At 39.7% G+C, this 24,950-nt stretch overlaps 2 protein-coding genes across 7 annotated transcripts; one reads left to right on the plus strand and one right to left on the minus strand.

The window, feature by feature from the left end:
- The first annotated feature begins 254 nt into the window (after positions 1–254).
- Positions 255–16,747, plus strand: LOC100704886 (interferon a3-like). Its single transcript, XM_019362437.2, has 5 exons — positions 255–432; positions 532–615; positions 16,153–16,302; positions 16,471–16,542; positions 16,637–16,747. Exons 1-5 carry the CDS (start codon positions 280–282, stop codon positions 16,697–16,699), a joined length of 522 nt encoding a protein of 173 aa, XP_019217982.1. The 5' UTR covers positions 255–279; the 3' UTR covers positions 16,700–16,747.
- A 2,466-nt stretch (positions 16,748–19,213) lies between these two features.
- Positions 19,214–23,808, minus strand: LOC109203207 (uncharacterized). Of its 6 annotated transcripts, XM_019362431.2 has the most exons (6): positions 23,199–23,807; positions 22,288–22,341; positions 21,760–21,848; positions 20,823–20,978; positions 20,481–20,576; positions 19,214–20,231 (listed from the first exon to the last, which is right to left on the minus strand). In XM_019362431.2, exons 3-6 carry the CDS (start codon positions 21,760–21,762, stop codon positions 19,914–19,916), a joined length of 573 nt encoding a protein of 190 aa, XP_019217976.1. In that variant the 5' UTR covers positions 21,763–21,848; positions 22,288–22,341; positions 23,199–23,807; the 3' UTR covers positions 19,214–19,913. The 6 variants fall into 6 exon arrangements, 5 of the variants coding, with proteins under 5 accessions (XP_019217976.1, XP_019217975.1, XP_019217978.1 ...); XR_003221438.1 differs by lacking the exons at positions 21,760–21,848; positions 23,199–23,807 and adding an exon at positions 22,790–23,191 and having other exon boundaries at positions 20,823–20,878; XM_019362430.2 differs by lacking the exon at positions 21,760–21,848 and having other exon boundaries at positions 20,823–20,878; positions 23,199–23,808.
- Positions 23,809–24,950: the final 1,142 nt, after the last annotated feature.

Consider the following 24,950-nt stretch of genomic DNA (forward strand, 5'->3'; position numbering starts at 1 on the left):
CATGGTGCTGCTGCCTCAGTTTTTTTTATATCATAGACAATTTTTATACACAATTATCCCAAAGAACACATATTAAAACTGAAAACGATGACATAAATCTGCTATGTTTTTACTTTTGAGACGTGTGCCAGCCTGTGAGGACTTTCCAGCTGATTAGAAAATGAAATAGGTGTGTCCTTGGGCTCTGCTATAAATGAAGCGCTGGAGGTTTGCTCCATCAGAACACCAGGAGACCTGAGAATTTGCTTCACACTAAGGAAATTTCTACATTTTTCAAAAATGATCAGCAGGATTTTCATCGCTTGCCTGTTTCTCGGGATGTACAGTACGGGCTCCTCGCTAAGTTGCAAATGGATTGTAAAACATCCAGGAAACACAAAGAGTCAATTCAGTCTGTACAACAAAATAGCTTTAGATTTCCTTGATATGATGGTGAGTGCACTTCTTTGCATAATGTTTAATGTGGTATTGATTTAAATAGTTTGATTAGTTCCATGCATGTGATGTGTGTGCGTTTTGTGTGTGATGCAGATTACTAACACCACTAAGGATGCTGAAATTGAGCACAACGTAGCTTTCCCTAATCGACTGTATCGCCAGACGTCCAAAGCAACAGTAAGTCATCCCTAACTTTTTACATAAAGTTGTTTCTTTTTTTGTTGGAAGAACTGAAAGTGTCGTGATGGCAAATCTACAAAAGTTTGTCTTTACCTATATATAGACTATAGCTATTAAAAGGGTCGTAGGGATTCTCTCCCACAGAGCCAAGGGAGTTGTCTATTATCATGACTCTGTCATAACTCCTGTGTATAATTCAAGGACAAAAATACAAAGAACTCATTTTCAACCATTTATTCCTGTGCAAACTAAGATATATCTGGGAAAATTTTCATTGCTGTGTGGATTCATGTTCTTTGACTTTCTAAGCCATCCATCTTCAAGTGTCACAAAAGTATTCCTATAGTAATCTCTTCTTTTTCTTCTTCTTCTTCTTTTTCCAGGCTGAGGATAAACTGGCTTTCACAGTTCAGATTCTGAAGGAGCTGCTTGCCCTGTTTGAGGAGGATCACAGCTCTGCATCATGGGAGGAGAACACAGTGGAGAACTTTCTCAATATAGTCGACAAACAGACTGAAGAGCTTCACTCCTGTGTAAGTTCACTTTCATTCGTTTTTGTAATTTTACAATGAATTCAGTCTCTATTATGTAAAAGACCTGACAACTGCGAATAAGTTAAAGTGGTGAATGATTTATTTAAATATATTTTGTTTTATTTCTCTTGATTTACTTAGATTGGAAGCCACAGCAATACCACACAGAAGGGGCAACAGCTGTCTTTTAGGAGAGAAAAGTATTTCAAGAGACTCTTAAATAAAATCCTAAAGAAAAATGTAAGCCTGCATTATTTTTACTGAGCCTGTATTTAGATATGACAGATATTTCACCTCTGGTATTTTAATAATAATAATATTGTTTTGTCTGTAGGGTTACAGTGCTGAAGCCTGGGAGAAGATCAGGAACATAACACAAGCCCATCTGAGACAATGTGAATTTCTTATATCTCTGAGAACTGCCCACTGAAAGTTGTCTGTCGGATACATTTTTTTAAAAAGTATTTGTTAATTTATTGTTAAATTATATCTTAGTTGGTTTAATTTATTTATTGTATTTATGATATTTACACTATTATTTATTTTTAATATTTGTGTATTATTCATTTATTTATTTGTTTTGTAAATTTTCATTAAAATAAACTATTTCATATTATTTTATATGTTACATTGAATAATTATTATCTTATTTCACTCATCCCTGATCCCGAGTGGACACTCCACCCTTTTCTGGCTGAGCACCATGGCCTTAGATTTGGAGGTGCTGATTCTCATTCCCACCTCTTCACATTTGGCTGTGCACCATTCCAGTGTGAGCTGGAAGTCATCAGCCGATGAAGCCAATAGAACCACATCATATACGAAATGCAGAGCTGAGATTCAGAGAATACCTAAGTAAAAACCTTCCGCCACTTGGCTACACCTAGAAATTCTCTAAATAAAAACTATGAACAGAATCCGTGACAAGGGCAGCCCTGGTGGAATCCATCACCCACCGAAAACCAGTCCAACTTATTGCCGGCTATGTGGACCAAGCTCCTGAAATGGTTGTATGAGAATCGAATGGCCCATAGCAATGAGCCAAACAGCCCATACTCCTGAAGCACCTTCCACAGGACACTCTGAGGGACATGGTCGAGTGCCTTCTCCAGATCCGCCAAGCCAATGTAGACTGGTTGGGCAAACTCCCATGCATCCTCAAGTATCCTCGAGAGGATAAAGAGCTGGTCCAGTGTTCCATAACCAGGGTGAAAACTGCATTGTCCAAGGTTTGACTAATTGCCACCTCAGAGGTACCACCCCTGATCTCCAGGCATGTCAAGCAAAACAGCCCTACAACATCCAGAGCCTTCAGGAACTTAGGGCGAACCTCATCCACCCAGGGGCCCTGCCACCAAGGAGTTGTTTAACTGGCTCAGTCACGTCATCCCCAGAGATAGATGAGTGGCTCCCTTCATCTCTGACTCTGCCAGTGGGATTAAGGAGGTCCTCGAAGTAATCCTTCCACCACCCAAAAATGTTGTCAGTTGAAGTTAGCAGTGCTCCACCTGCAGTGCAGGTAGAGCATCGCTTTTCTCTCCTGAGTTGCCTGATGGTTTGGTTCAAGGTTCAAGGTAACTTTATTTATACCCATAGGCAAGGTAAATTTGCTTTACAGAAAAATGATAGCATTTGGCATCCCTTCAAAAACACACATACATAATAAAAATATAAACCTCACTGTAGCACATATATAGTAATTTAACGTTTCGAATCAAAAACAAAAACAGTTCTTATTTAATTCAGTGACAGCAACAGGGACAAAGCTGTTTTAAAACGCTTTGTCCTGCATCTTGGAAATAGAAACCTCCGCCCTGACCAAACCATGCGACCAAACAAAAGGATAAAACAGACTCAATAAAAGAACGATAAAACAAAGTTAACATTTTTTGGTCAATATGGAAATGAGCAAGTTTCCTAAGGCAATAAAGGTGCTGGTGACCCTTTTTACAAACTGATTTGCAATTCTGATCAAAGTTCAGTTTTTCATTGATTATGGTCCCAAGATATTTATATGATTGCACTTGCTCTATTTTCTGACCTTTAATTAAAGTGACTCTGTGCCCATTTTGTTGTTTCCTAAAATCAATAACCATATCTTTTGTTTTAGATATGTTCAGCTGGAGATAAGACTCCTCACACCACTGAACAAAGTCATCAATGACTGGACCGTGGTTAGTTTCACCCTCTTTCAGTAAGCTGCCAATAACAGAGTCATCTGCATATTTAATGATGGCCCTGTTTTCATATCTGCTCTGACACATGTTTGTATAGAGAATGAATAATAAGGGCGATAAGACACACCCTTGAGGAGAATCTGTGGAGGAGAACACTGGGTCAGACAGAACCCCATTTATTCTCACTCTTTGTGACCTGTCAGTTAAAAAATCTAAAATCCAGCCCACCAGGTTTTTCTTGATTTCAAACTGTTCTAAAAGTCTTTTAATTAAAATATGGGGCTGTATTGTATTAAAAGCCGAAGAAAAATCAATGAAAAGAAGTCTTGCAAAAGTCCCTTTACTCTCTACATGTTTAAGAATCAGATTTAGTAAAGTCAAAAGTGTGTCCTCCACTCCTCTATTGCTGCATTGGATCCAGCTGATGTTCAATCTCTTTCATAATCACATTTCTGATGATTTTTTCAAAGACTTTCATTACAACTGAAGTGAGGGCAACAGGCCTGAAGTCGTTTAGAATTTTTGAACGACTAGATTTAGGGACAGGAACTACAACTGCTTCTTTCCAAAGAGAGGGCACATGTTGTGTTTGCAAGGATTTATTAAAAATAACCTGAAATATAGGACTGAGTTCTTCAGCACAAGATTTAATTAGGCGGCCACTAATATTATCAGGACCCTGGCTATTGTTCACATTAACTGTATGAAAGGCCTTTTTGACATAGCTGAGTTCAATGATAAAGTGCTGAGTATCTCTCAGTTTCTGTTTCAGTTCCAAAATATCCTTGCTAAAATCAGAAGAACTAAAACAAGCATAAAACATATTTAAAGCATTTGCAAAATCTCTGTCTGAATTAAAACCATCTAAAATGATCTGACTACTGCTCTGAGGATTTTGAAACCCTGCTATGGTTTTCATACAAGTCCAGGCAGACCCAAAATTTTATTGCAGCAAATTTGCTTTCAAGAAGGTTTTTGTAGCTCTGTTTTGCTTTCAAGATCTCGATTTTCAGGTCCTTGGTGGCTGTCTGAAAATCAGTAACAGCCCCCTCTTTTTCCTTAAACAGGATTTGACGCTTTTGGTGACCCGTGGCTTATTGTTAGCGTACACACGCGCTTACGGGGTATAATCATGTCTTTACAAAATACTGCATAAGAGCTAGTAACATCCACCAAAGCGTCAAGATCATCTCCACAATACTGAATAAAAACTTCCCAATCTTAAAACATTCCTGCAAGGTAAGCACAGATTCTTCTGACCATACGTCAACATCCTTAGTCTTTGTCTTCTATCGTTTTAAGACAGTTTTATAGATGGGCAGAAGATGCACACAGTTATGGTCAGCAAATCCCAGAGGAGGAAGCGGGAGGGATTTATAAGCATTCTTCACCGATCCGTACCAAAGGTCCAACATTTTATCCCGTCTGGTAGGACAGGATACATATTGATACAAATTGCCCAAAGTTGATTTCAATTCAATTCAATTCAATTCAATTTTATTTATATAGCGCCAAATCACAACAAAAGTCGCCTCAAGGCGCTTTATATTGTACAGTAGATAGCACAATAATAAATACAGAGAAAAGCCCAACAATCATATGACCCCCTATGAGCAAGCACTTTGGCGACAGTGGGAAGGAAAAACTCCCTTTTAACAGGAAGAAACCTCCGGCAGAACCAGGCTCAGGGAGGGGCGGCCATCTGCTGCGACCGGTTGGGGTGAAGAAGGAAAACAGGATAAAGACATGCTGTGGAAGAGAGACAGAGATTAATAACAGATATGATTCGATGCAGAGAGGTCTATTAACACATAGTGAGTGAGAAAGGTGAGTGGAAGGGAAAAACTCAGTGCATCATGGGAATCCCCGGCAGCCTACGTCTATTGCAGCATAACTAAGGGAGGATTCAGGGTCACCTGGTCCAGCCCTAACTATATGCTTTAGCAAAAAGGAAAGTTTTAAGCCTAATCTTGAAAGTAGAGATAGTGTCTGTCTCCCGAATCCAAACTGGAAGCTGGTTCCACAGAAGAGGGGCCTGAAAACTGAAGGCTCTGCCTCCCATTCTACTTTTAAATACTCTAGGAACAACAAGTAAGCCTGCAGAGCGAGAGCGAAGTGCTCTAATGGGGTGATATGGTACTACAAGGTCATTAAGATAAGATGGGGCCTGATTATTTAAGACTTTGTATGTGAGGAGCAGGATTTTGAATTCAATTCTGGATTTAACAGGAAGCCAATGAAGGGAAGCCAAAACAGGAGAAATATGCTCTCTCTTTCTAGTCCCTGTCAGTACCCTTGCTGCAGCATTTTGGATCAGCTGAAGGCTTTTCAGTGAGTTTTTAGGACATCCTGATAATAAAGAATTACAGTAGTCCAGCCTGGAAGTAATAAATGCATGAACTAGTTTTTCAGCATCACTCTGAGACAGGATATTTCTAATTTTAGAGATGTTGCGCAAATGGAAGAAAGCAGTCTTACATATTTGTTTAATATGTGCATTGAAGGACATGTCCTGGTCAAAAATGACTCCAAGGTTCCTCACAGTGTTACTGGAGGCCGAGGTAATGCCATCCAGAGTAAGAATCTGCTTAGATACCATAGTTCTAAGATTTTCAGGGCCGAGTACAATAACCTCAGTTTTATCTGAATTAAGAAGCAGAAAGTTAGCGGCCATCCAGCTCTTTATGTCTTTAAGACATTCCTGCAGTTTCACTAATTGGTGTGTGTTACCTGGCTTCATGGATAGATAGAGCTGCGTGTCATCTGCATAGCAGTGAAAATTTATGCTATGTCTTCTAATGATGCTGCCTAAGGGAAGCATGTATAATGTAAATAGAATTGGTCCTAGCACTGAACCCTGTGGAACTCCATAATTGACCTTAGTGTGTGAAGAGGACTCTCCATTTACTTGAACAAATTGGAGTCTATTAGATAGATATGATACAAACCACTGCAGCACAGTACCTGTAATACCTACAGCATGTTCTAATCGCTCTAATAGGATATTATGGTCAACAGTATCAAACGCAGCACTGAGGTCTAGCAGGACAAGCACAGAGATGAGTCCACTGTCAGAGGCCATAAGAAGATCATTTGTAACCTTCACTAAAGCTGTTTCTGTGCTGTGATGAGCTCTGAAACCTGACTGAAACTCTTCAAATAAGCCATTCCTCTGCAGATGATCTGTTAGCTGTTTGACAACTACTCTTTCAAGGATTTTTGATATGAAAGGAAGGTTGGAGATTGGCCTATAATTAGCTAAGACAGCTGGGTCTAGAGATGGCTTTTTAAGTAAAGGTTTAACTACAGCCACCTTGAAGGCCTGTGGTACATAGCCGATTATTAGAGATAGGTTGATCATATTTAAGATTGAAGAATTAATTAATGGCAGGACTTCTTTGAGCAGTTTTGTAGGAATGGGGTCTAAAAGACACGTTGATGGTTTGGAGGAATTAATTATTGAAGTTAACTCAGAAAGATCAATTGGAGAAAAAGAGTCTAACTTAACACCGATGGTACTAAAAGTAGCTGTAGATAATATTACATCTGTGGGATGATTATTGGTAATTTTTTCTCTAATGATAAAAATTTTATTTGTGAAGAAGTTCATGAGTTAAGAGAGACATGGCTGAAGTCCCCCATTATAAAGTTTGGGGCGTCAGGAGAGAGCGCCTGCAGCTTCTGCACTACGTCTGAGATGATGCCGCAGGTGGAGGCGGGGTGAGCCCTCGGGTGAATGTAAACTATGGTAATAAAAAGTTGTGGAAACTCACGAGGGAGGGCGCAGTGACAGGGATAAAAGTTCAACATCTGGTGTATGGCGTTATTTTCGTGCCACTATTCTGAACGCACGTAAAAAAAAAACATTGAGAGCACGTAAAAAAATTTTTTGCAGGTGCAAGTGTTGCATTTTGAGGAGAAATTTATTTTGAGCGAAAAAAAGCTAAATTTGAGTGAACAAAATTCATTGCTGCCTGCAAAAAATGTATTTCACTGTTTGCTATTATCCATACACACACACAATAGCAGTTCCTCTCGCTCAGTTTTTGCATTTGCGCTTGCTCGCAATGTGTTGCTTGCGCTCTCAACATTTCTGCCCGTGCGCGTTCAACTCTTTCTGTACAGTGTACAGATAGAGTTGAACTGAAATACATTTTCTGCACGCAGCAATGAATTTTGTTCACTCAAATTTAGCTTTTCTTCGCTCAAAATAAATTTCTCCTCAAAATGCAACACTTGCACCTGCAATTTTTTTTTTTTTTTTTTTTTACGTGCGCTCAGAATAGTGGCACAAAAATAACACCATACTGGTGTACAAATACACTCGCTAACAGTTACAGCGCTACAGTAACGTTTGTTCACATACAAGCATACCCTCCTTGGAATTTCCCTGTTACCCGTGCATCCCGATCCCGGCGAAAAGGAGTTCCAATTTTTCCAAATTGACAAATCGGCGTCCTGGTCCTGTTCCGTCAGCCATGTCTCGGAAAAAGATATTACACAGCTGTCCCTGAAGTCTTTCTGGAACCTGACGTTTCCCTGGAGTTCGTCCAGCTTGTTCCTAGGAGACTGAACATTTCCAAGGATAACAGAGGGCAGGGGAAACCGACTGACCTGTTGTCTCCTCAGACGCAATTTAACACCTCCACGTCTCCCTCTTTTTCTCTTCTTGTCACTTGTTCTGTTAGAGTCTCTATGTATAAAATCCGGCATACATGAGGTGAGGTCCTTACCCCCTATGGGCAGAAATCTGTGCCATCAGAAACTGAATTTGAATAAGTTAAATTTGAATTTGAATTACTCGGATTGAATCTGAATTGTAACTTGAATGAAAGCTTTTGAAAACTGAATTTGAATTAGTTTAATTTGAAATTGAATTTATGGTTTGAAAATGAATTGATTTGCTTTGAAACTGCATTTTATCCTTTAAAAATTCAGCTCTCGAATAATTTCAGATTCACTTCTCACCATTCAGTTTCAGTTGTACAATTCAATTTCAGTTCCAAAATTCAGTTTTTTGGGACTTACATCCGGTTCCGGTTCAAGCGCAGATTAATAGAACTACAGACTGATAGCGTTACTGACGGAATCTACAGCGTCTTGAGCTGAATTAAGACTTCAGAAGTCATTCGTCATGTCGAATGACCAGCGGATAAACTCTCAGGTTGGTAATAAATGTATTACATGTATAAGAACAAGCGTCATGTTAACAAATGATGGCCGTACAGTAACCTTTATGCTTATTGTAGCTGCTAGCTAAAAACGCTAATTTAGCGTAGTTTGCCCTGGATTCAGCTTTGACAAACAAATATGATCGACTGTTTCTAGTAGAATTCCAAAGTTGTCATCTTGTACCCTGTCAGAGCCCTGTATGCTTGCAGACACCCCTAGAGTAAGGAAACATGCAAAACGCTGTCCAAACCTTTGTATTTGAGCTTTATTTATGTCTTACACAGCATCCCAACTCTTTAGCGAACTTAATAACTTTAGCTAAAGTGAATAGTTAGTCTTATTCATTAGTGCAGCTTTACTGGATCACCTCTGTTTGAAGTAATATAATATGATATACAACTATCACTGTGTTTAACTATCATAATAATTCTTAGGGTACTGAGTGCATGCTTAATTAGATTTTTTTTTTTAAACATACTGCTCCATTGCTATGTTTGACAGGCTGAAGTTGTCGGGTCACCTCCTAAATCGACCATCTTTTACAGGTGTTTTGTGCCAGAAATGGAGTGTCCACTGAAGACTGAAGATACTGAATCTCTACGCCGTGCCATTGATCCCTCCTGTGCCTTCATCTAGACAAGAGACATTAACTTAACCACTCTCACATGCTCTGTACCTACATCACCTTCCCTGACAGTCGTAGCTTGGCTCATCTGAGGGTGAAATTATAATAATGTGTTATTTTGCAAAGTGCTCTCTAGGGTTCCTAAATAAAATATGGCATTGAGGTCATTTCTTTTGAATTAATCCCTTCTTCTGAAATATAAGAACCTCTCCTGGTTTAAATGGCACTTTCTGTTCCTTACTTCCTGTTCCACTCCCAACCCCAAATAGATGCTGACAAGCTGACACAGTAACATGGAAGAGGGAAAGAAGCTGGAAAGGACTACTACAAATAAACCCAATGCCTAACAATGAAAAATGTCAAATAAGAAAAATAATAATAAAGATAAAAGATGAAGTAACAAGTTTTTAGTTTTTTTGTTTATTCCAAATGATCATCCAGATGTCTGTGACATGTGATGACAAACACCATAATGGAAGGCCTTAGTCATCACATGCTTAAACTCATATATTTTTGCATATGCTGAACAGGCAGTCAGACATGCTGTAACTGTGGGGTAGAAAACTGCATGAACACCATACGGCAGGGGTCTCAAACTCCAGTCCTCGAGGGCATGGAAAAGTTGCATGACACCGGCCTTCGAGGAATGGAGTTTGAGACCCCTGTCATATGGAATATGACAGGTTTTGGTTGAACTTCATGAAGACTCTGAAGTTTCTCTTCTCTTCTGGCAGGACAGGAATGTCGCCTTGTCCTGTGAGCCACCGTAAGGATGTACTTAGAGTAGAACTGGAGTGTCACCGGCCTCAGGCTCTTCACCTTTTCAAAGACAAAGCAGTCATTTAGATTAGATATTGTTTACCTGTAAATGCACAAAGAGAATTTAGAAATGTAATTATTGTCAAGAGTGAACAAGCACTGATAGTGTAATCTACAGCTGTGGCCAAACGTTTAGAGAATGAGAAGTGTTGTTTATTTACAAAGTTTGCTGTTTCAGTGATAGTTGTATATCATATTATATTACTTCAAAGAGGTGATCCAGTAACGCTCCACTAATGAATTAGACTAACTATTCACTTTAGCTAAAGTTATTAAGTTCGCTAAAGAGTTGGGATGCTGTGTAAGACATAAATAAAGCTCAAATACAAAGGTTTGGACAGCGTTTTGCATGTTTCCTTACTCTAGGGGTGTCTGCAAGCATACAGGGCTCTGACAGGGTACAAGATGACAACTTTGGAATTCTACTAGAAACAGTCGATCATATTTGTTTGTCAAAGCTGAATCCAGGGCAAACTACGCTAAATTAGCGTTTTTAGCTAGCAGCTACAATAAGCATAAAGGTTACTGTACGGCCATCATTTGTTAACATGACGCTTGTTCTTATACATGTAATACATTTATTACCAACCTGAGAGTTTATCCGCTGGTCATTCGACATGACGAATGACTTCTGAAGTCTTAATTCAGCTCAAGACGCTGTAGATTCCGTCAGTAACGCTATCAGTCTGTAGTTCTATTAATCTGCGCTTGAACCGGAACCGGATGTAAGTCCCAAAAAACTGAATTTTGGAACTGAAATTGAATTGTACAACTGAAACTGAATGGTGAGAAGTGAATCTGAAATTATTCGAGAGCTGAATTTTTAAAGGATAAAATGCAGTTTCAAAGCAAATCAATTCATTTTCAAACCATAAATTCAATTTCAAATTAAACTAATTCAAATTCAGTTTTCAAAAGCTTTCATTCAAGTTACAATTCAGATTCAATCCGAGTAATTCAAATTCAAATTTAACTTATTCAAATTCAGTTTCTGATGGCACAAATTTCTGCCCATACTTACCATCATACGGTAAGTTAAGTTGTAAAAGCTCGTCGTGGGAGGAAACAATCCTCAGCTGACTCACGGCCTCACCCACATCATCGAAAACAAGCCAGCACAGTAGAAATCCAACCACAATGAAGAAAAAAGAATCAATGACGTTCTCACTGTTGTGGAGCGTGTGTGACTTTGTAAGAAAACCGTCACTTCTTCAAGGAAAACACATGCCAGCGATAGAAACGAAAAACGATAAAACAATTAAAAAAACTTAGAAACTTAGGACGCAAAGCTCTCATTCACTGCCGGTCGCTGCGTGCGCATGCGCCCATTTGGCAGGCTCTCTTCTAGACAGTCCCAAAGCCTTTTATCATAGCCTCCCCGAACTCTGCCACACCCGAGTTTTTGCTTTAGCCACTGCCAGAGCCTTCCGCTTGGCCTGTTGGTACCCATCAGCTGCTTCCAAAGTCCCACAGGGTAACCGAGCCCGATAAGACTCCTTCCTCAGCTTGGTGGGTCTCTTTCCCTCTGGTGTCCACCATTTGGTTTGGGGGCGGGGGCACCAACCAGTGTAGCGGCTTCGTTAATGGAGGTGCTGAACATGGTCCATTCGGACTCAGTATCCCCAGTTTCCCTCGGAATGCTGTTTAAACTCTGCCGGAGGTGTGAATTAAAGATCTCGCGGATCGGGGCCTCTGCTTGCCATTCCAAACACACCCTCACTATAGTGAGGGAGGGAGGATGTTGGACAGACCTGGACAGACCTGGCACATTTAGGTGTGCCAGGTCTGTCCAACATCCTCCCCTTTGTACACTGTGTGCTTTTTTATTCTAGTTCTTGAAGAAAAAAATGTTTCTTAAGCCACTTAACTCTGACCTTTGAGACATTCAAGCTTTAAAAAGTAAACAACTCAAGGGATGAACTAGGTTTGTGTCGACACACAAGATTCAAAGAACCTTTTTTTTAAAGTATACTTATGATATACTTGAATATTCTTTTTTGTAAGGGTAAGACTGGTTGTTTGAAACAAAGTGGACTGTAATTACGTTTCACATTGTTTGAATAAACAAATACATTTATTAATATATTCAATATTCAACTCAAGAAATTCCATTTTAGTGTAGCTGCAACTTACTCCTTAAGTTGTATGTCATAATACTCTCACAATGAATTGCATTTTATGTTAATACACTCTGAATGAGGATTTAAGTAATTACTCTTAGATTTACAGTAGAAAACAAAAGAAATAGTATAATCTCAACAACATCACCAATTGCTACATTTGCTGTATTTGAGTACATGAGTACATTGAGTTACCGTAAAAGTAATGTATTTTCATGGAATTTTCCCACAATGACATGTAAATTACAGTACCAAACATCCAGTCATGCAATGATTTAATAATGGAGTGCACCAAGGCAAATACACTCATTCATACATGCGCTCATTCTTCATCCACTTGGCAGCCGCTTTTATTTTCCTCGGTCTGACGACACAGCACCGATATGTTTATGTACACACCGTTCATGCATTTTAAATTCTACATATTTAACCCATAATTGTACATGTTTTGCCTCCATTTTTTAATATAAAACAAACGAAGTAAAAGGGATGTCGACAAATAAGCGTTTACTGAACTGTAGATAAATTCTTAAAAAAATTACAAAGGAGCAATATTATAAACTCCCGTTAAAATAGCCCCAACGTTTCATATAAATGTCAAACATCACACTTTATTGGATATATAACGAACTTCTGTCACACCAACCCTCCTTCTTCGCTACATCCAGATACACATGATACCAAAGGATATTTTAAGATATTGTTCGTAAAATTTGTAAAATTTAAATGATTGTTCATGAATTGTAAATCGCACACGTATCTTGTCATTTGTTGTTTTGTCTGACTAAAGCGTGACAAATTATAGCTATTAGATGTTTAACTTTTACAAAGCCAGCGAGCAAACAAACAAACATAAAACAAAGCAAAACAAAACTAAGGTTGATGTGCATTCGGTCATTTTTAAGGTTGTTATGCCCTTCTGGATGATCAAACGGTTTAGGTTTGGTTTGGGAAAGCCGAAATATCTCAATGACATGAAAATTACAAAAAAGGAAAAAAAAAGCTTTATTAAACGGAAAAGGGTAAAATGTCGCCCTGCGACAGATTGGCGACCTGTCTAGGGTGTACCCTGCCTCTCGCCCTATGATAGCTGGGATAGGCTCCAGCGCCCCCCGCGACCCTGAAAAGGATAAGCGGAAGTGAATGGATGGATGGATGGGTAAAATGGAATAAAAGAGCTGAAAAATTAAAACACAATCAAATGGGGAGAAGTAAAGTAAAATTGCTCAACAAATTCGAAGCATTTTCTTACCTGGTCAGCGATCCTGTCATAGGTTAGGTCAGGGGTCGGCAACCCGCGGCTCCGGAGCCGCATGCGGCTCTTTAGTCCTTATAGTGCGGCTCCGCGTGGTTTGGGAAAATAAATTAGAAGTATTTCGCTGAAGTGTATTTTATTTATGTTAGTTCTTTTAAACTTGTAGTTCTAAATTGGAAGATTATTGTGATATTGAAATATAAATATAAAATTATATTCTATTATTTTTTCCTCGCTCAATATAAGCGTCACACTCGCGGAAGCCGGTATTCCCGCCGAAACGCCGTGCATTTATCGAGACTTTCAAGCCCAGGTAGGCCAATTATGGATCTTCGGATCAACATTATGTCAGCAGCTCCACCGTGAACTATGTTAAAGACAAACACTGCTCACGCCTCACAGATGACAGATGACAGCTTACAGTCCTGCGTAAACTCACTTCGCACAGCACCGATTAGCAGACGCTGTGCGCAGAGGTTCAGGAGCAGAAGTCTCATTGTAAACATACCACGGCAGACCCGACGATGTTTGCATGAACGCGCTTTTCAGCATCTCTTTATTGAGCACTTTTCACACACGGTTGCTGTACGCATACAGCCGGCTGTAGCTTCGCAGCTCACAGCCCGACACACACCACCACCAACAACAACAACAGCAGAGAGAGCACAGACTTTAAGGCAGCGAGGCGTGATTGCGGGTGCCGCTCAGGTGCGTCCGCCTCCCCTGCAGCGGCGCTGCAGACCACGCCCCCGCCGCACGCATTAACCAGGTAAAATACATATTTAGGCAGAATTTTGCAAATTTTTCTATTTTTCATTTTTCAGCAGCATAGTGCTTTTTTACCAATTATTTTTATTTTATTTTTTAGTCAGGTCAATGCTCCAAAAGCCCAAAGGCGATATAAGGGTGGCGGCTCACAACAGTTTTTGTTTGCTACATGGATCATTTTAGTTCAGCTGGGTGTCTTTGCTTTTGTTATATTTCTTTAAGAGTTCAAAATGTGTTGATTACATAAATAAAATGTAATTTTCTCTGTAGCACTTCAAGGATTTCATAAGCAACACATCTTAGTTGTTCACACAAAGGATAAAAAACAATATATACAGTGTTATCTTCATTTTAGATGTCAAAAAGTATTTGCGGCTCCCAGTGTTTTCTTTTGCGTGGAAACCGGGTCCAAATGGCTCTTTAGGTGTAAAAGGTTGCAGACCCCTGGGTTAGGTGGTGGCGTACAAACTGGATAGACCACCTGTCTATCAGAGGGCTAACACAGAGAAACACTAATAAGCATGAACTAATAACCATGCCTGGACTTTGGGACTTTAGTGTTTTTGACACCGCAGGGTTCAAATCATGTATTACATGTGAGAACAGATGATTCTGTCTACAGATGTGCTGTGTTGTACAGCGTTATTGCATGGGGTATGTGAGATTTGTTATTACTGTTATACGTGCTTTTAGCTTATTTTTATAAGGATTTAATGTGACAGGAGTTACTTAGGGTTCAAGTTTGCATTTCATAATCTAAACATGAGCTCCAACTCAAATTGTGGTCAGCTTGTGGTCAGCGCTGACCACAAGCACAGCAGTGCTGACCACAAGCAATGCTGACCACAGCTTGAGTGGTCAGCTTGTGGTCAACACTGCTGACCACAAGCTGACCACAAGTTCATGTTAAAACACTGGAAAATGACTAAACATGTTAGAAATATTCCAGTGTTAGAAAATCAGCAATGCTGTGTTAGTCATTGTTAATCTTTAAATCTGACTAGGTTACTGTTAAAAATATAACACTGTCAAAAGTGTTCATTTAACACTCAAAAGAGTGGACCTATATATACACACCTTAGTGTCAATTTAACACTGGAGATTTCGTTGTGTACCTGAAGGTTAATCTCGAACATTTCTCTATTTTTATGGAATACTCTCTTAATATGACAGAATTACCCCCAAAAAACAAAATACAAACTGAAAATGATGACATACAGTTTCTTCTAGTTCCATTTTTACTAGTTCTAGTTGATGAAATTCTTGCGAACTGCCGCTATAAATGAAGTGCTGGAGGCTTGCTTAATCAGAACACCAGGAGACCTGAGAGTTTGCGTCACAGGAAGGAAATTTCTACATTTTTCAAAAATGATCAGCAGGATTTTCATCGCTTGCCTGTTTCTCGTGATGTACAGTACGGGCTCTTTGCTTAGTTGCAAATGGATTGTAAAACATCATTTCAGTTTATACAACAGAAAAGCTTTAAGTTTACTTGATGTGATGGTGAGTGCACTTCTTTGCATAATGTTTAATATGGTATTGATTTAAATAGTTTGATTAGTTCCATGTTTATGATGTGTGTGTGTGTGTGTGTGTGCGTTTTGTGTGTGATGCAGATTACTAACACCACTAAGGATGCTGAAATTGAGCACAACGTAGCTTTCCCTAATCAACTGTATCACCAGAAGTCCAAAGCAACAGTAAGTCATCCCCAACTTTTTACATAAAGTTGTTTCTTTTTTTGTTGGAAGAACTGAAGGTGTCATGATGGCAAATCTACAAAAGTTTGTCTTTACCTATATATAGACTATAGCTATTAAAAGGGTCGTAGGGATTCTCTCCCACAGAGCCAATGGAGTTGTCTATTATCACGACTCTGTCATAACTCCTGTGTATGAAAATGTATAATTCAAGGACAAAACACAACAATCTTATTTTCAAACATTTGTTCCTGTTCAAACAAAGATTTTCGGTCTCCGGGAACTTTTTCATAGCTGTGTGGATTCTTGTTCTTGACGTTTTAAAGAAGTATTCCCATAGTGATCTCTTCTTCTTCTTCTTCTAGGATGAGGATAAACTGGCTTTCATAGTTCAGATTCTGAAGGAGGTGTTTGACCTGTTTGAGAAGAATCGCAGCTCTGCATCATGGGAGGAGAACACAGTGGAGAACTTTCTCAATATAGTCAACAAAACAGCTGAAGAGCTTCACTCCTGTGTAAACTCACTTTCATTACAATGAACACTGATATGGCATTTTTTAATTTTACAATGAATTAAGTCTCTATTATATATATTATATATCAGTCTCAGACAAATGTGAATAAGTCAAAGAAGTGAAGGATGTATTCAAATATATTTTGCTCTTTCCTTGTGGTTTATTTAGATTGGAAGCCACAGCAATACGACACAGCTGACGCATTTCAAGAGACTTTCAAATGAAACCTTAAAGGACAATGTAAGTCTGCATTATTTTTACTAAACCTGTATTTCGATATGACAGATATTACACCTCTGGTATTTTAATAATGATAATATTGTTGTGTCTGTAGGGTTACAGTGCTGAAGCCTGGGAGAAGATCAGGAACATAACAAGCCCATCTGAGACAATGTGAATTCCTGGTTACATCTCTGGGAACTGCCCACTAAAACTTGTCTATCGGATAAATTTTAAAAATGTATTTGTCTTTTTTAAATTGGTTTAATGTATTTATTGTATTCATAATATTTATACTATTGTTTTTATTTATTTATTTATTTATTAGATTTCTGAAAATTTTCCATGAAATAAACTAGACATTTCTTATTACTTTATATGTTAAAGTCAATAAATATTTTCTTATCTCACAAACTGAGATATGTTGACTTTTCTGTTCCTGAAATATCCAGAATAAGGGTTATGCACTAATTTTTAATGAGTGCAATCAAACATTAGAAACATTGTCCAGATTTATATATAAAGACTGGTTTGATTCTTCACAAAAGCTCTGATACCTCATGTGGAGTGAGTATGAGCACCAAGACCACGTTAAAGACTTTCTTTGGTTTTTAAAGTGGTGAGTTGTTCTCCAGCTTCCTTGAATATATCTTACATTTTTTTCTTTCTACACTGTCTATCCATCAGTCTTCTTCCACTTTTCATTTTGATTAATTAATCCCCATACTTGGGCTCGTCCGGATGCTCACCTGAATAGGTAGAGTACACTCTAAGAACTAAAACTGATAATTACTTAAATATTTTGGTGCAACACTTTTACACTCAAAAATAATGAGTAAATACAAAAACAATCACATCTCTTAAATACACCTTATTAATTGAGTAAATCCAACTAAAATGGAATAAGTTGTTATGAACAATTAAAGATGTTACAGTAACATACAAAATTGAGTAAATACAATTGAAAATCCATCCATCCATCCATCCATCCATCTTCATCCGCTTTATCCGAGGCCGGGTCGCGGGGGCAGCAGCCTAAGCAGAGAAGCCCAGACCTCCCTCTCCCCAGCCACCTCCTCCAGCTTATCCGGGGAACACCAAGGCGTTCCCAGGCCAGCCGAGAGATATAATCTCTCCAGCGTGTCCTGGGTCTGCCCCGGGGCCTCCTCCCGGTGGGACATGCCCGGAACACCTCACCCAGGAGGCGCCCAGGAGGCATCCTTGTCAGATGCCCGAACCACCTCAACTGGCTCCTTTCGACGTGGAGGAGCAGCGGCTCTACTCTGAGCCCCTCCCGGATGGCCGAACTTCTCACCCTATCTCTAAGGGAGAGGCCAGCCACCCTTCGGAGGAAGCTCATTTCTGCCGCTTGTATCCGCGATCTCGTTCTTTCGGTCACTACCCACAGCTCGTGGCCATAGGTGAGGGTAGGGACGTAGATCGACCGGTAAATTGAGAGCTTCGCTTTTACACTCAGCTCCCTCTTCACCACGACGGACCGGTGCAGCGTCCGCATCACTGCAGCCGCAGCACCAATCCGTCTGTCGATCTCCGGCTCCCTTCTCCCATCACTCGCGAACAAGACCCCGAGATACTTGAACTCCTCCACTTGGGGCAGGAACTCATCCCCGATCCGGAGTGGGCACTCCACCCTTTTCCGGCTGAGAACCATGGCCTCAGATTTGGAGGTGCTGATCCTCATTCCCGCTGCTTCACACTCGGCTGCGAACCGTTCCAGTGCGAGCTGGAGGCCTTCACCTGATGAAGCCAACAGAACCACATCATCCGCAAAAAGCAGAGATGAGATTCTGAGGCCACCGAAGCGAAAGCCCTCCGCCACTTGGCTGCGCCTAGAAATCCTGTCCATAAAAATTATGAACAGAACCGGTGACAAAGGGCAGCCCTGGCGGAGCCCATCACCCACCGGGAACGAGTCCGACTTATTGCCGGCAATGCGAACCAAACTCTTGCAACGGTTGTATAGGGATCGAATGGCCCGTAGCAATGGGCCAGACACCCCATACTCCCGCAACACCTCCCACAGGACACCCCGAGGGACACGGTCGAATGCCTTCTCCAAGTCCACAAAACACATGTAGACTGGTTGGGCAAACTCCCATGCACCCTCAAGTATCCTTGAGAGGATAAAGAGCTGGTCCAGTGTTCCGCGACCAGGACGAAAACCGCATTGTTCCTCCTGTATCCGAGGTTCGACTAGCGGACGAACTCTCCTTTCCAGCACCCTGGCATAGACTTTCCCAGGGAGGCTGAGGAGTGTGATCCCCCTGTAGTTGGAACACACCCTCCGGTCTCCCTTCTTAAAGATGGGGACCACCACCCCGGTCTGCCAGTCCAGGGGTACTGCCCCTGGACTTTTAACTTACATTGAAAATGTAAGTTAAAACAACAGTAACCAAAAGTTCAAACTACATAAAATATTAATTAGGAAATGCTGAAATGCTTGGCACATATAACCTACACCATTACAATTATTTGTTTTTAAATAATGGTTCAATTTACTTAATATTTTAAAGTTAACTTAAGCAAAAACGTTAATTACAATTAAGTGTTTATATATACACATATACACATACATATACATACATATACATACACATATATACATATACATACACATATACATACACACACACACACACACACACACACAGGAAAAAAAGAACCACGTCAGTTCAACATTGTTCACAATGATTTATTTTAACCAGCTTTTTTGTGAATCACACATTTAGCAGATTCCTTCTCTGAACACAGTGAGCTGAAATCTGTTCTACATTCAGTGGATAAAACTTGGATAAAATTTCAGTCACAACAGCCTTATATAATAAAATTGCATGCAAATTGGCATGCTTGATAAAACTCTGTAAAACTGGCATATTGATGCTAACAACAAGAAAAATGTACCTGCCATACAAAGAATAAAAGTGGCTCAAGTGAACGCAGTGCTTTACCTTTTCAGAAAAGGTCAAATGACAAAAATAAAATTAAGATCCCAAAAAAATATAAATCCTGAAAAAAAAACAAAAAAACATTTGCACTGTGACATAGTTTTTGAACATCTTATTTTGATTCCAAAAAAATTGGGCAGATTATAACTAAAGAGTGACCAAAAAACATCCATAATTTAAATAAAAAGGTTTCAAAAAGGATTGCGCTAAGAAAAAAAAAAAAAAAAAACACCATACAGAAGATACTCTCCCATTTACACCTTAATGTGAATCTGGAAAGTTAATACAAAAACACAGTTTATGGTACAAACATTATTTATGAACAGGAATGTCAACACAATGTAATGCCGCAACTGAACCTTTTGATGAGCATTACATGTCACTTAACAAGTCTAACACTTTAAGAACAGCCCTGTGAAATTTTGTCTACAATGAACAGAGGTCATTTTTCAGTCTTTGAACCTTGACAGAAAGGTTTCCTGGATCCAGCTCCATGAACACTTTTTGAAATGCTTCAAATGTGCATTTGAGATTCTTGGGGTGTTTCAGATCCAGAGCATAGCACAGTCCCAAAAGATAGCAACAGGCTTTGCTCAGATTCCCAAGTTTGCCCAGAACAGTAACGCCTTCAATAACAATACCCACATCAGTAGGTTCGCCTGACCTGTCTTGATTCTGCAGCAGGTAAATCTTCATCACCTCCTCAGCCAAAGCCTCTTCAACAAAGACAGCATCAGCACCGTCCTTTAAAAAGAGAAACAACTGTTTTAAGCTCACATATTTCCAAACATTGAAACAAAAAGTTTCATTTGTATGAGATCACCGGTACTCATAATATGTGGACACTGTGCTCCAAAATCTTTGAGCAAATGCTATTCTTTTGTATGCTTTGAAGTGTTTTTTTTTCTTTAGAACAGTATCTTAAAACTTTTCTATGATCTCACAAGCTAAAATAAACTACTAATATTCCTAAAACAGATTTATTGCACCAACCTCAAAGGTTTTGATTAAGGCACTTGGATCCTCTCCCAGATGGTCAATGAGACATCTGATGATGACTTCTCGTTTTTTCTCGATGGAATTTCCACTCTGTAAAACAGGAAGTCTCAACTGAGGCAAAATTTGTACATTTAAAACATGACTTACCATTTCTAGCTTAAATATAACTATTTTTTTTTTTTTGTTGTTGACCTGTTTTCACACCCACCATCAAGGTAAGAACACCTGTGGAGCTAAAATATTGAACAGAAACCTCAGAAAAGCCGTTTTAGTGGAAGGGCCTCTTCAATGCTGTGTTGGAACGTTTTTGTGGTTAGAAAATGCAATCTTCCTTACCTGAAGCAGAAGGTTTAACTGTGCCCTGTGGCGTTGTCCAGCAGCACCTTTCTTGGCTTGAAACAAGGACAGGAGTTTGGATGAATACAAGTCCAATGATGACATGAACTTTGGTTCAAGGTTCAGGGTCGTGATCCTATGAAACTCTGCACTGACCTGGATGGGAGAGGACAAAAAACCAAGGCCAAAAAATCTGAAGGCCAAAATTCTGATTCAATCAAAAAAAAAATCTTTAAGTGAAACTACCATTTTTTGCAACCTGGACCTTATTTTCTAACATGCAAAAGATTAATTTACTCATCCAGACATAAATCCATATAAGTGGAGTTGTTCAGTATGCAGACTAAAGCCTTAGTGGAAGATAATACTTTATGTTAAGCTTCTAAATTTTATGTTATGAATTGCTTGCACTATTTCCCTGTGAGATTGTATAATGTTGGAGGGAAGAGGCGGAGCCAGGTTGCCCTCTGAACCATCGTCTGCCAGGCAGCGATGCGAGAGGAACACACCGCTGAAGTGGCGCACATATTCAGAATCGCGTCAGCGGCTTTACAGAGAAAGCCTTTCAGCTCCTCTGGCAGCTCTGCTTCCTCCACCTTCCTGGAGATGACAAACGCTAGCAAGGCAGTGTTGTTAGTCACTGCAGCTGACTGAACAGTGGATTGATATACGCGATCAGTGAACCTTGCTATCAGCTGGTCAAGTTTGGCGGGGTGGGCCGGTCGCTGTCCAACGACCTTGGTCATTTTGGTGCCGAAAACTGAAGCGAGGCTCGGCTCTAGAGGGGGAACAGGCGGAAAACTCCGGTCTTTGAAGCCCTCCGTTTCATGCGAACTGTGAGACCTAGACAAGTGTGAGCGTAAGGCACCCCATGTCTTAAAAGAGCAAGGACAATTCAAATGAAGACAGGGTATGGAATAGCCATGACCAAATGTACCATGTTTCACTCGATAATGTTTGAGTAGTGACACTTTTGATGACTCCTCATGTTTGCAGAGTTTACACTGCCATCTCATCACCTGTGACCTAAAAAATTGTGAGAAAATATGTCTCACAGTATGAAGATGACAGAATGGTATATAACCATATTTACAGTTTTTGTATGATTAACTGATTGAATAACCAATACTCACTACCAATTCAGGTGGAGGATACAACTTACAAATAAGTCAACATGGAACAAAGTACAATACTTAACCACATTGAAATAATCTGAATCACATCACCATGCTGTATAAATAAAAAGATAGTATGGTGACACTAGATGACAGACCATGAACTCATCAATATATTTACCGAACTGAAAAATTCTCAAAATTTAGATTTGGCATTTGTATGACTAAAATAACCCACCACAAAACCAGTATAAATATTTAGGTGGTATCACCATCCACTACTCAGCTTGTATAAAACAATATCATATCATTCCAAAATTTAACACATCAAGTCCTCTGAGTAAAATTACCTGCTTTACTTTGTAGTTGATGCAGATTTTTTTCTCCTGGTGGTGAAGATGGTGCTGAAAAAATACAAATCAAAACTTTATCATTACAAAACATGTCACTGAGTAATCTGCCATAACATCAATCTCTTATAAGAAATTTTAGCTTGGATTGAAATAAACATTTATTTATGTAAATTGGGAGTAACTATACTGGAAATGATGGTACTTTTGGCTTGACCCAAAGGACCAAAGCTTTTTTTTTTTCATTATTTTCTGGGATCTGAAAGGAAGTAGGGCCCCGAGTCTAAATTTACTTAAGGCCCCATAGTACTTTGGACCGGCCCTGGATGAGGTAATCTGCTGACCCAGGCGGTCCTGTCAGCGTTCTCTCAAAAACTGGCCCTGTTCGGGACAAAGCTGAAAGCAGCGTCTTATATGCTCTGAAAGACCCCACATAGAACAAGAAAGCTAAGCAGCATGGTTGCTGCTATGAACTGTTCCGCGGGCAGGTCTTCTTAGTTACCAAAGCCATTGATGACGTCTGTTCATCTCCTCCTGAACAACCTGACAGAGTGACTCAGGCCGCGTGACTACCGCAGCTCCCGCACCGCGACTCAACAGGGCCATTTTCTAGAAATGTCTGAGCACACCTGCTTTCACGTGGTTCCTAAAATGCCCCCGATTAAACGGTCAGGTCGCTGGTACCGGGACATTCCGGTCAAATTACCCGGAACGCAGATAGCGACTCAGAACATAAAAGGATAAAAGGGCACGGTTTCCCGCCGCCTTGACTGGAAGACGGGTTGAAAACTTAAATTAACGTGCACAAACACGCTGCGAAAAGTGAGCCACCATGACAAACGCTTTCTTCAGAACATGTTATAAAAGAACGGTGTGGATAAAGACAGCTAATGTAAGAATTGGTCACTTACCTGAAAACGTTACCAAGTCTGCAGTGGATGTGTGTCTGTCTCGTTCAACGTGCAGAAAATCTCCCATGAGGGCATGCTCCTCGCGCGCGGTACATGCCAAAGGTCATTAGTCTTACTCAAAGTTTTAAGTTAGTATTGGGGGACAAAATTATATTGATTTTGAACCATTAATAATTAAAGTTCAAGACAATGATAAGTATGAATACCAGTGTCTCAGTTATTTTGAGTACTTTCTATGAGATATATTGAGTAGATTTAAATAATGCACCCTGTGTTTCAAATACGGAATTTTTTCTTTTAAATAAACTTGAACAAAAGAGCTCAGTTCAACTCAAAAACTGGTGTTGAAAATTTAAGCATTCTTTTCAGTATTTTCAACTCAAGATAACACTTTTGTGATTTTCAAAGATTTAATCAAGGTCATCTAACTTAGAATTATAATGATATTTACTAAGCCCCTGAATAATTTTTTAGGGTGTAAAAGGAAGCCATTTTGTTTTTAGTTGTTGGTGTTTGTGCTGTTAACATGTGCCTTCTTTAATAAAGTGCCAGTCCATGGATATATTTTATTCCAGTCTCGCGTCATATTATTGGAAGGAACCTATGACCGCCGGCCAAAACTGACAGAGGCTATAAGAAGATCATTTGTAACCTTCACTAAAGCTGTTTCTGTGCTGTGATGAGCTCTGAAACCTGACTGAAAGTCTTCAAATAAGCCATTCCTCTGCAGATGATCTGTTAGCTGTTTGACAACTACTCTTTCAGGAATCTTTGAAATGAAAGGAAGGTTGGAGATTGGCCTATAATTAGCTAAGACTGATGGGTCTAGAGATGGCTTTTTAAGTAAAGGTTTAACTACAGCCAGCTTGAAGGCCTGTGATACATACATGCCGATTATTAGAGATAGGTTGATCATATTTAAGATTGAAGCATTAATTAATGGCAGTAATTCTTTAAACAGTTTTGTAGGAATGGGGTCTAAAATACACGTTGATGGTTTGGAGGAAGTAATTATTGAAGTTAACTCAGAAAGATCGATTGGAGAGAAAGAGTCTAAATGAATATCAATGGTATTTAAAGTAGCTGTAGATAATATTACGTCTGTGAGACGATTCTTGGTAATTTTTTCTCTAGTGATTAAAATTTTATTTGAGAAGAAGTTCATGAAGTCATTACTTGTTAATGTTAAAGGGATGGTTGGCTCAACAGTGCTCTGACTTTTTGTCAGCCTGGCTACAGTGCTGAAGAGTAACTTAGGGTTGTTCTGATTTTCTTTAATCAGTGACGAATAGTAAGATGTTCTGGCTTTACGGAGGGCTTTCTTATAAAGCAACAAACTATTTCTCCAGGCTAAATGATCATCTTCTAATTGCAATCATAATCTGGTTAAAGGAACTTACAAGCTCCCCATTTTGATAATAAAAATGTAATATAAACAATAAATTCACGGGCAGCACGGTGGCACGGTGGTTAGCACTGTTGCCGCACAGCAAGAAGGTCCTGAGTTCAATTCCACCATCAGGCCGGGGTCTTTCTGTGTGGAGTTTGCATGTTCTCCCCGTGTTTGCGTGGGTTCCCTCCGGGTACTCCGGCTTCCTCCCACCGTCCAAAGACATGCAGTTTGAGGGGATAGGTTAATTGGATAATCTAAAATTGTCACTAGGAGTGAATGTGAGCGTGAATGGTTGTCTGTCCCTGTGTGTTGGCCCTGCAACAGACTGGCGACCTGTCCAGGGTGTACCCCGCCTCTCG

The sequence above is a fragment of the Oreochromis niloticus genome, linkage group LG8, assembly GCF_001858045.2.
Source record: "Oreochromis niloticus isolate F11D_XX linkage group LG8, O_niloticus_UMD_NMBU, whole genome shotgun sequence".
Taxonomy (NCBI): domain Eukaryota; kingdom Metazoa; phylum Chordata; class Actinopteri; order Cichliformes; family Cichlidae; genus Oreochromis; species Oreochromis niloticus.